Here is a 12,314-nt window from a genome sequence, read left to right on the forward strand (position 1 = left end):
GGTGGAGAGTGGTGGAGGTAATTTTACACGTTTGTGTGATTGCGCACCACAAAGATTGCTTTCCTATCCATAATGGAATGTGCTTGTGCATTATTTATTGTGCAGATCGAGTTGTGATTGGGAAGTCCCATTGAGTCTCAACCATTTTCTCCATCTTCCTCGAGCAGGTATCATGACTGATGGGGTAAGTGAATGAAACAGGTGGAAGTCCAAGTTATGGACATTGTTTTCCTTTTAACATTACTGATAATGAATGAGCGATTTGAAATCGACAACTTGCGTAGAGGAGAAATTTGTGTTTCTGCACAGACCGGCTCATTTCGGATCCTCTCTGAAGATGAACAAGTCTTACAGGCCAAGCTCGACTGGCTCACACCGACTGACTATGGTCCTGTTTTTGAGTCCAAAGAACTTCAACCACACACTTTGTACAAGGTTTGGTGCATTTTCCAGGAAGTTCTCCAACCTTGGGTTTAATTTGGGATAGTTGTCTGCCATGCTGTGTCAGTGTCAATATCTCCTGCCTCTATGTCTGTTTATCTGTTCAACCATGTGAGAATGGAATAGTTCCATTTTCAGGAAGTGATATATGTGAACCAACCTCCGAATTATTCAAATCCAGTGTTTCACGCACACGTGAGCAGGTACATTATGAGGACCCAAGGTGTGAAATAGGATAATGGTTTTCCACTGAGGCACCTCAGACGCTGGAGGGGGAGGGGGGACCGAGTCAAGGTACTTGAAAAGTATGAGAAGGCTATTTGAGATGTATCCTGGATTAAGTGGTCAAGTGGGCAGACATCCAAGTAAAACATTGCGCTGGCTGTAGAGACCCCTGAGCATTCACGTTACATGTTGGTGCACATGGTGTTCTCCACGAGCAGGTTGCTGATGGAGGGCAAGTTCTTAGCCACATGCGTCACTCAGGCATTGTTCAGTGCTGAGCCCATGCCCATTGTTCTGCCCCTGTGGCGCAGTGGATGGGACAGGGTATACGCCGGTTCCGAGCGCACGCTCCCGCCAAACCACCCAACCACCCACTCAGTCTTGTATCGACGCCAGGCCTTTACCTGCAGTGGACGTTTCCTCTTCCACGGTCATGTAATCCCACATTATAACTCAAGGCTGGTTTGCTGCCGAGTTTCCAAGGGACACGACCATTTGTGGACCTTCCCAAACCTCCACATGTGCTCTTTTAAACCCCACACAAACTGACAAAGAGAAAGTCTAAATGGTCAGTCGCTCCTTCCCACGGAGGCAGGCCTCAGGCCTCTTTTCATCAGTAGACATTTCACTTCCCAACAAATGCCATGGAGACACTCGTTCAACAAATCCAATGGAGTTACTTTCAAATATGGGCTGCGGGGTAGCATCACTGGCTGAGGGTGCGGCTGTGTCGCTCATGCAGTGCCCACTGCTGGTTATGGCAGGAATTTGGAATTTCTTTAGGGTGCCGGTGATAGCTCGCCAACTCATTGCGAAGGACTTTGTGGGTTCTTTAGCATCGACTAATTAATGCCAGCAGATGAGACGCCCAGTTTAATGTCCATCCAAGGGACGAAACCTTGTTCAAATCAATGAATCACTTTAGTTTTTCAAATCAATCACCTTGTATTAAATCAAATTGACATTCAAATCAATCAATCATGTAAGATATTCAAGTCAATCACGTTGTATTAAATCACCTTGATATTCAAGTCAATCACGTTGTATTAAATCACCTTGATATTCAAGTCAATCACCTTGTATTAAATCACCTTGATATTCAAATCAATCACCTTGTATTAAATCACCTTGATATTCAAATCAATCAATCACATTAAATATTCAAATCAATCATGTTGTATTAAATCACCTTGATATTCAAATCAATCACCTTGTATCAAATCACCTTGATATTCAAATAAATCAATCACTTTAGATATTCAAATCAATCACCTTGTATTAAATCACCTTGATATTCAAGTCAATCACCTTGTATTAAATCACTTTGATATTGAAATCAATCAATCACTGAAGATATTCAAATCAATCACCTTGGTATTCAAATCAATCAATCATGTTAGATATTCAAATCAATCACCTGGAATTAAATCAATCTCAATATTCAAATCAATCAATCACTTTAGATATTCAAGTCAATCACCTTGTATTAAATCACCTTGATATTCAAGTCAATCACCTTGTATTAAATCACCTTGATATTCAAGTCAATCACCTTGTATTAAATCACCTTGATATTCAAATCAATCACCTTGTATTAAATCACCTTGATATTCAAATCAATCAATCACATTAAATATTCAAATCAATCATGTTGTATTAAATCACCTTGATATTCAAATCAATCACCTTGTATCAAATCACCTTGATATTCAAATAAATCAATCACTTTAGATATTCAAATCAATCACCTTGTATTAAATCACCTTGATATTCAAGTCAATCACCTTGTATTAAATCACCTTGATATTCAAATCAATCACCTTGTATAAAATGGCCTTGATATTCAAATCAATCAATCACATTAAATATTCAAATCAATCATGTTGTATTAAATCACCTTGATATTCAAATCAATCACCTTGTATCAAATCACCTTGATATTCAAATCAATCAATCACTTTAGATATTCAAATCAATCACCTTGTATTAAATCACTTTGATATTGAAATCAATCAATCACTGAAGATATTCAAATCAATCACCTTGGTATTCAAATCAATCAATCATGTTAGATATTCAAATCAATCACCTTGTATTAAATCAATCTCAATATTCAAATCAATCAATCACTTTAGATATTCAAATCAATCACCTTGTATTAAATCAAATTGACATTCAAATCAATCAATCATGTTAGATATTCAAGTCAATCACCTTGTATTAAATCACCTTGATATTCAAGTCAATCACCTTGTATTAAATCACCTTGATATTCAAGTCAATCACCTTGTATTAAATCACCTTGATATTCAAGTCAATCACCTTGTATTAAATCACCTTGATATTCAAATCAATCACCTTGTATTAAATCACCTTGATATTCAAATCAATCAATCACATTAAATATTCAAATCAATCATGTTGTATTAAATCACCTTGATATTCAAATCAATCACCTTGTATCAAATCACCTTGATATTCAAATAAATCAATCACTTTAGATATTCAAATCAATCACCTTGTATTAAATCACCTTGATATTCAAGTCAATCACCTTGTATTAAATCACCTTGATATTCAAATCAATCACCTTGTATAAAATGGCCTTGATATTCAAATCAATCAATCACATTAAATATTCAAATCAATCATGTTGTATTAAATCACCTTGATATTCAAATCAATCACCTTGTATCAAATCACCTTGATATTCAAATCAATCAATCACTTTAGATATTCAAATCAATCACCTTGTATTAAATCACTTTGATATTGAAATCAATCAATCACTGAAGATATTCAAATCAATCACCTTGGTATTCAAATCAATCAATCATGTTAGATATTCAAATCAATCACCTTGTATTAAATCAATCTCAAAATTCAAATCAATCAATCACTTTAGATATTCAAATCAATCACCTTGTATTAAATCAAATTGACATTCAAATCAATCAATCATGTTAGATATTCAAGTCAATCACCTTGTATTAAATCACCTTGATATTCAAGTCAATCACCTTGTATTAAATCACCTTGATATTCAAATCAATCACCTTGTATAAAATGGCCTTGATATTCAAATCAATCAATCACATTAAATATTCAAATCAATCATGTTGTATTAAATCACCTTGATATTCAAATCAATCACCTTGTATCAAATCACCTTGATATTCAAATCAATCAATCACTTTAGATATTCAAATCAATCACCTTGTATTAAATCACTTTGATATTGAAATCAATCAATCACTGAAGATATTCAAATCAATCACCTTGGTATTCAAATCAATCAATCATGTTAGATATTCAAATCAATCACCTTGTATTAAATCAATCTCAATATTCAAATCAATCAATCACTTTAGATATTCAAATCAATCACCTTGTATTAAATCAAATTGACATTCAAATCAATCAATCATGTTAGATATTCAAGTCAATCACCTTGTATTAAATCACCTTGATATTCAAGTCAATTACCTTGTATTAAATCACCTTGATATTCGAATCAATCACCTTGTATAAAATCACATTGATATTCAAATCAATCAATCATGTTAGATATTCAAATCAATCACCTTGTATTAAATCACATTGATATTCAAATCAATCAATCACTTTAGATATTCAAATCAATCACCTTATATTTAATCACCTCGATATTCAAATCAATCAATCATGTTAGATATTCAAATCATTCACCTTTTATTAAATCACTTTGATATTCAAATCAATCAATCATGTTAGATATTCAAATCATTCACCTTGTATTAAATCACCTTGTTATTCAAATCAATCAATCACTTTAGATATTCAAATCAATCACCTTGTATTAAATCACCTTGATATTCAAATCAATCAATCATGTGAGATATTCAAATCAATCACTCAGTATTACATCAACCTCAATATTCAAATCAATCACCTTGTATTAAATTACCTTGATATTCAAATCAATCAATCACTTTAGATATTCAAATCAATCACCTTGTGATAAATCACCTTGATATTCAAATCAATCAATCACTTTAGATATTCAAATCAATCACCTTGTATTAAATCACCTTGATATTCAAATCAATCAATCACCTTGTATTAAATCACCTTGATATTCAAATCAATTAATCATGTTAGATATTCAAATCAATCACCTTGTGTTAAATTACCTTGATATTCAAATCAATCATACACTTTAAATATTCTAATCAATCACCTTGTATTAAATCACCTTGATATTCAAATCAATCAATCAATCACTTTAGATATTCAAATCAATCACCTTGTATTAAATCACCTTGATATTCAAATCAATGAATCACTTTAGTTCTTCAAATCAATCAACTTGTATTAAATCACCTTGATAAGAAATCAATCAATCAATTTAGATATTCAAATCATTCACCTTGTATTAAATCACCTTGTTATTCAAATCAATCAATCACTTTAGATATTCAAATCATTCACCTTGTATTAAATCACCTTGTTATTCAAATCAATCAATCACTTTAGATATTCAAATCAATCACCTTGTATTAAATCACCTTGATATTCAAATCAATCACCTTGTATTAAATCACCTTGATATTCAAATCAATCAATCATGTTTGATATTCAAATCAATCACTCAGTATTACATCAACCTCAATATTCAAATGAATCACCTTGTATTAAATTACCTTGATATTCAAATCAATCAATCACTTTCGATATTCAAATCAATCACCTTGTATTAAATCACCTTGATATTCAAATCAATCAATCACTTTAGATATTCAAATCAATCACCTTGTATTAAATCACCTTGATATTCAAATCAATCAATCACCTTATATTAAATCACCTTGATATTCAAATCAATCAATCATGTTAGATATTCAAATCAATCATCTTGTATTAAATCACCTTGTATTAAATCACCTTGATATTCAAATCAATCACCTTGTATTAAATCACACTGATATTAAAATCAATCACCTTGTATTAAATCACATTGATATTCAAATCAATCAATCAATGTTAGATATTCAAATCAATCACCTTGAATAAAATCACCTTGATATTCAAATCAATCACTCAGTATTACATCAACCTCAATATTCAAATCAATCACCTTGTATTAAATTACCTTGATATTCAAATCAATCAATCACTTTAGATATTCAAATCAATCACCTTGTATTAAATCACATTGATATTCAAATCAATCAATCAATTTAGATATTCAAATCATTCACCTTGTATTAAATCACCCTGTTATTCAAATCAATCAATCACTTTAGATATTCAAATCAATCACCTTGTATTAAATCACCTTGATATTCAAATCAATCACCTTGGATTAAATCACCTTGATATTCAAATCAATCAATCATGTTAGATATTCAAATCAGTCACTCAGTATTACATCAACCTCAATATTCAAATCAATCACCTTGTATTAAATCACCTTGATATTCAAATCAATCAATCACTTTAGATATTCAAATCAATCACCTTGTATTAAATCACCTTGATATTCAAATAAATCAATCACTTTAGATATTCAAATCAATCACCTTGTATTAAATCACCTTGATATTCAAATCACTCACTCACCTTATATTAAATCACCTTGATATTCAAATCAATCAATCATGTTAGATATTCAAATCAATCAATCATGTTAGATATTCAAATCAATCATCTTGTATTAAATCACCTTGATATTCAAATCAATCACCTTGTATTAAATCACATTGATATTCAAATCAATCAATCATGTTAGACATTCAAATCAATCACATTGTATTAAATCACATTGATATTCAAATCAATCATGTGAGATATTCAAATCAATCACCTTGCATAAAATCACCTTGTATTAAAATTAATCAATCATGTTAGATATTCTAATCAATCACATTGTATTGAATCACCTTTATAGTCAAATCAATCAATCATGTTCGATATTCAAATCAATCACCGTGTATTAAATCTCCTTGATATTCAAATCAATTCATCATGTAAGATATTCAAATCAATCACCTTGTATTAAATCACCTTGATATTCAAATCAATCAATCATGTTCGATATTCAAATCAATCACCTTGTATTAAATCACCTTGATATTCAAATCAATCAATCACTTTAGATATTCTAATCAATCACATTGTATTAAATCACCTTTATAGTCAAATCAATCAATCATGTTCGATATTCAAATCAATCACCGTGTATTAAATCTCCTTGATATTCAAATCAATTCATCATGCAAGATATTCAAATCAATCACCTTGTATTAAATCACCTTGATATTCAAATCAATCAATCATGTTCGATATTCAAATCAATCACCTTGGATTAAATCACATTGATATTCAAATCAATCAATCACATGAGATATTCAAATCAATCACCTTATATTAAATCACCTTGATATTCAAATCAATCAATCATGTTAGATATTCAAATCAATCACCCAGTATTAAATCACCTTGATATTCAAATCAATCAATCACTTTAGATATTCTAATCAATCACATTGTATTAAATCACCTTTATAGTCAAATCAATCAATCATGTTCGATATTCAAATCAATCACCGTGTATTAAATCTCCTTGATATTCAAATCAATTCATCATGTAAGATATTCAAATCAATCACCTTGTATTAAATCACCTTGATATTCAAATAAATCAATCACTTTAGATATTCAAATCAATCACCTTGTATTAAATCACCTTGATATTCAAATCAATCACTCACCTTATATTAAATCACCTTGATATTCAAATCAATCAATCATGTTAGATATTTAAATCAATCATCTTGTATTAAATCACCTTGTATTAAATCACCTTGATATTCAAATCAATCAATCACCTTATATTAAATCACCTTGATATTCAAATCAATCAATCATGTTTGATATTGAAATCAATCACCTTGGATTAAATCACATTGATATTCAAATCAATCAATCACATGAGATATTCAAATCAATCACCTTATATTAAATCACCTTGATATTCAAATCAATCAATCATGTTAGATATTCAAATCAATCAATCATGTTAGATATTCAAATCAATCACCTTGTATTAAAGCAACCTCAATGTTCAAATCAATCAATCATGTTAGATATTCAAATCAATCACCTTGATATTCAAATCAATCAATCATGTTAGATATTCAAATCAATCACCTTGGTATTCAAATCACATTGATATTCAAATCAATCAATCATGTTCGATGTTCAAATCAATCACCCAGCATTAAATCAACCTCAATATTCAAATCAATCACCTTGTATTTAATCACCTTGATATTCAAATCAATCAATCATGTTAGATATTCAAATCAATCAATCACTTTAGATATTCAAATAAATCAATCACTTTAGATATTCAAATCAATCATGTTGTATTAAATCACCTTGGTATTCAAATCAATCACCTACGATCGTCCTTCAATCATTTTGAGTCTATTTGTAAACTTGAGAGAATTCTAAATTGTTCATGAATGTTGATATCACCTCTACACTCTTTATATCCTTCCTTTTGGAACTTTGCTTTCCTACTCCACGGATCCCCGACAGGCATTAAGGGAACTCGGTGAAACTGAGGAACTTCGGAAATCCGCTCCTCAAGCCCTGCGACGACTCATCATGTCCAAGGCACAGAGGGTTCCTCAAGACCCCTTGGCTCGTTCTGCTGAAGCTTGCACACGTGACCGCAATGACGCCTTTCTCTTGCGCTTTGTCCGTGCCCGCAAGTTCGACATTGACAAAGCTTATGATCTTCTGAGAGGTGAGGCAATGGTCCTATAATCGCTTAGTATATATTTGGCACACCAGGCCTTTCGTTGCTGAGTGGTATAGTTCACCAATAGTTTGTACAGAGGTGGGTGGAGGTGGGAAGCAGAGTTTACTGTTTGTACAGGGGGAGTGGTGTAGTTCATAGTTTGTACAGGGGGGAGTGGTATTGTTCATTGTTTGTACAGGGGGAGTGGTATAGTTCATTGTTTGTACAGGGGGAGTGGTATAGTTCACTGTTTGTACAGGGGGAGTGGTATCGTTCATTGTTTGCACAGGGGGAGTGGTATAGTTCATTGTTCGTACAGGGAGAGTGGTGTAGTTCACTGTTTGTAAAGGGGGGAGTGGTATAGTTCATTGTTCGTACAGGGGGGAGTGGTATAGTTCATTGTTCGTACAGGGAGAGTGGTGCAGTTCACTGTTTGTAAAGGGGGGAGTGGTATAGTTCATTGTTCGTACAGGTGGGAGTGGTATAGTTCACTGTTCGTACAGGGAGAGTGGTGTAGTTCACTGTTTGTACGGGGAGAGTGGTATTGTTCATTGTTTGTACAGGGAGAGTGGTGTAGTTCATTGTTTGTACAGGGTGGAGTGGTATAGTTCACTGTTTGCACAGGGGGGAGTGGTATAGTTCACTGTTTGTACAGGGGAGAGTGGTGTAGTTCATTGTTTGTACAGGGGAGAGTGGTATAGTTCATTGTTTGTACAGGGGAGAGTGGTGTAGTTCATTGTTTGTACAGGGGAGAGTGGTGTAGTTCATTGTTTGTACAGGGGAGAGTGGTATAGTTCATTGTTTGTACAGGGGGAGTGGTATAGTTCATTGTTCGTACAGGGGGAGTGGTATAGTTCACTGTTCGTACAGGGAGAGTGGTGTAGTTCATTGTTTGTACAGGGTGGAGTGGTGTAGTTCATTGTTTGTACAGGGTGGAGTGGTGTAGTTCACTGTTTGTACAGGGAGAGTGGTGTAGTTCATTGTTTGTACAGGGTGGAGTGGTATAGTTCACTGTTTGCACAGGGGGGAGTGGTATAGTTCACTGTTTGTACAGGGGAGAGTGGTGTAGTTCATTGTTTGTACAGGGGAGAGTGGTATAGTTCATTGTTCGTACAGGGAGAGTGGTATTGTTCATTGTTTGTGCAGGGGGGAGTGGTATAGTTCACTGTTCGTACAGGGAGAGTGGTGTAGTTCACTGTTTGTACGGGGAGAGTGGTATTGTTCATTGTTTGTGCAGGGGGGAGTGGTATAGTTCACTGTTCGTACAGGGAGTGGTGTAGTTCATTGTTTGTACAGGGTGGAGTGGTATAGTTCACTGTTTGCACAGGGGGGAGTGGTATAGTTCACTGTTTGTACAGGGGGAGTGGTGTAGTTCATTGTTTGTACAGGGGAGAGTGGTATAGTTCACTGTTTGTACAGGGGGGAGTGGTATAGTTCACTAATAGTTTGTACAGAGGTGGGTGGAGGTGGGAAGCAGAGTTTACTGTTTGTACAGGGGGAGTGGTATTGTTCATTGTTTGTACAGGGGGGAGTGGTATAGTTCACTGTTTGTACAGGGGGAGTGGTATAGTTCATTGTTCGTACAGGGAGAGTGGTGTAGTTCACTGTTTGTACAGGGGGAGTGGTATTGTTCATTGTTTGTACAGGGGGGAGTGGTATAGTTCACTGTTTGTACAGGGAGAGTGGTATAGTTCATTGTTCGTACAGGGAGAGTGGTGTAGTTCATTGTTTGTACAGGGGGAGTGGTATCGTTCATTGTTTGTACAGGGGCAGTGGTATAGTTCACTGTTTGTACAGGGGGGAGTGGTATAGTTCATTGTTTGTACAGGGGGAGTGGTATAGTTCATTGTTCGAACAGGGAGAGTGGTGTAGTTCACTGTTTGTACAGGGGGGAGTGGTATAGTTCATTGTTCGAACAGGGGGGAGTGGTATAGTTCACTGTTTGTACAGGGGGGAGTGGTATAGTTCACTGTTTGTACAGGGAGAGTGGTGTAGTTCATTGTTTGTCCAGGGTGGAGTGGTATAGTTCACTGTTTGCACAGGGGGGAGTGGTATAGTTCACTGTTTGTACAGGGGAGAGTGGTGTCGCTCATTGTTTGTACAGGGGAGAGTGGTATAGTTCACTGTTTGCACAGGGGGGAGTGGTGTAGTTCATTGTTTGTACAGGGTGGAGTGGTATAGTTCACTGTTTGTACAGGGTAGAGTGGTGTAGTTCATTGTTTGTACAGGGGAGAGTGGTGTAGTTCATTGTTTGTTCAGGGTGGAGTGGTATAGTTCACTGTTTGTACAGGGGAGAGTGGTGTAGTTCATTGATTGTACAGGAGAGAGTGGTATAGTTCATTGTTTGTACAGGGGGAGTGGTATAGTTCATTGTTCGTACAGGGGGAGTGGTATAGTTCACTGTTCGTACAGGGAGAGTGGTGTCGTTCATTGTTTGTACAGGGTGGAGTGGTGTAGTTCATTGTTTGTACAGGGTGGAGTGGTGTAGTTCACTGTTTGTACAGGGAGAGTGGTGTAGTTCATTGTTTGTACAGGGTGGAGTGGTATAGTTCACTGTTTGCACAGGGGGGAGTGGTATAGTTCACTGTTTGTACAGGGGAGAGTGGTGTAGTTCATTGTTTGTACAGGGGAGAGTGGTATAGTTCATTGTTCGTACAGGGAGAGTGGTATTGTTCATTGTTTGTGCAGGGGGGAGTGGTATAGTTCACTGTTCGTACAGGGAGAGTGGTGTAGTTCACTGTTTGTACGGGGAGAGTGGTATTGTTCATTGTTTGTACAGGGTGGAGTGGTGTAGTTCATTGTTTGTACAGGGGGGAGAGGTTTAGTTCACTGTTTGTACAGGGGGAGTGGTGTAGTTCATTGTTTGTACAGGGTGGAGTGGTATAGTTCACTGTTTGCACAGGGGGGAGTGGTATAGTTCACTGTTTGTACAGGGGGGAGTGGTGTAGTTCATTGTTTGTTCAGGGTGGAGTGGTATAGTTCACTGTTTGTACAGGGGGAGTGGTATAGTTCACTAATAGTTTGTACAGAGGTGGGTGGAGGTGGGAAGCAGAGTTTACTGTTTGTACAGGGGGAGTGGTATTGTTCATTGTTTGTACAGGGGGGAGTGGTATAGTTCACTGTTTGTACAGGGGGAGTGGTGTAGTTCATTGTTTGTACAGGGGGGAGTGGTATAGTTCATTGTTTGTACAGGGGGGAGTGGTATAGTTCACTGTTTGTACAGGGGGGAGTGGTATAGTTCACTGTTTGTACAGGGGGGAGTGGTATAGTTCACTGTTTGTACAGGGGGGAGTGGTATAGTTCACTGTTTGTACAGGGAGAGTGGTGTAGTTCATTGTTTGTACAGGGTGGAGTGGTATAGTTCACTGTTTGCACAGGGGGGAGTGGTATAGTTCACTGTTTGTACAGGGGAGAGTGGTGTAGTTCATTGTTTGTACAGGGGAGAGTGGTATAGTTCATTGTTTGTACAGGGGGAGTGGTATAGTTCATTGTTCGTACAGGGGGAGTGGTATAGTTCACTGTTCGTACAGGGAGAGTGGTGTAGTTCATTGTTTGTACAGGGTGGAGTGGTGTAGTTCACTGTTTGTACAGGGAGAGTGGTGTAGTTCATTGTTTGTACAGGGTGGAGTGGTATAGTTCACTGTTTGTACAGGGAGAGTGGTGTAGTTCATTGTTTGTACAGGGAGAGTGGTGTAGTTCATTGTTTGTACAGGGTGGAGTGGTATAGTTCACTGTTTGTACAGGGAGAGTGGTCTAGTTCATTGTTTGTACGGGGTGGAGTGGTATAGTTCACTGTTTGCACAGGTGGAGTGGTGTAGTTCATTGTTCGTACAGGGAGAGTGGTGTAGTTCATTGTTTG

The 12,314-nt window shown here is 35.9% G+C and overlaps 1 protein-coding gene across 1 annotated transcript in view; it reads left to right on the plus strand.

The window, feature by feature from the left end:
- The first annotated feature begins 108 nt into the window (after positions 1-108).
- Positions 109-12,314, plus strand: part of RLBP1 (retinaldehyde binding protein 1) — a 70,184-nt gene continuing 57,978 nt past the window's right edge. Inside the window, exons 1-3 of the mRNA XM_085849540.1 lie at positions 109-184; positions 310-435; positions 8,251-8,461. Coding sequence (XP_085705666.1) covers positions 173-184; positions 310-435; positions 8,251-8,461 — 349 coding nt within the window. The 5' untranslated portion in view covers positions 109-172. The remainder of the gene's footprint in view (positions 185-309; positions 436-8,250; positions 8,462-12,314) is intronic.

This window comes from Eptatretus burgeri, chromosome 12 (assembly GCF_056783735.1).
Source record: "Eptatretus burgeri isolate ZD-2024b chromosome 12, Ebu_testis_v1, whole genome shotgun sequence".
NCBI classification, from domain to species: Eukaryota; Metazoa; Chordata; class Myxini; order Myxiniformes; family Myxinidae; genus Eptatretus; species Eptatretus burgeri.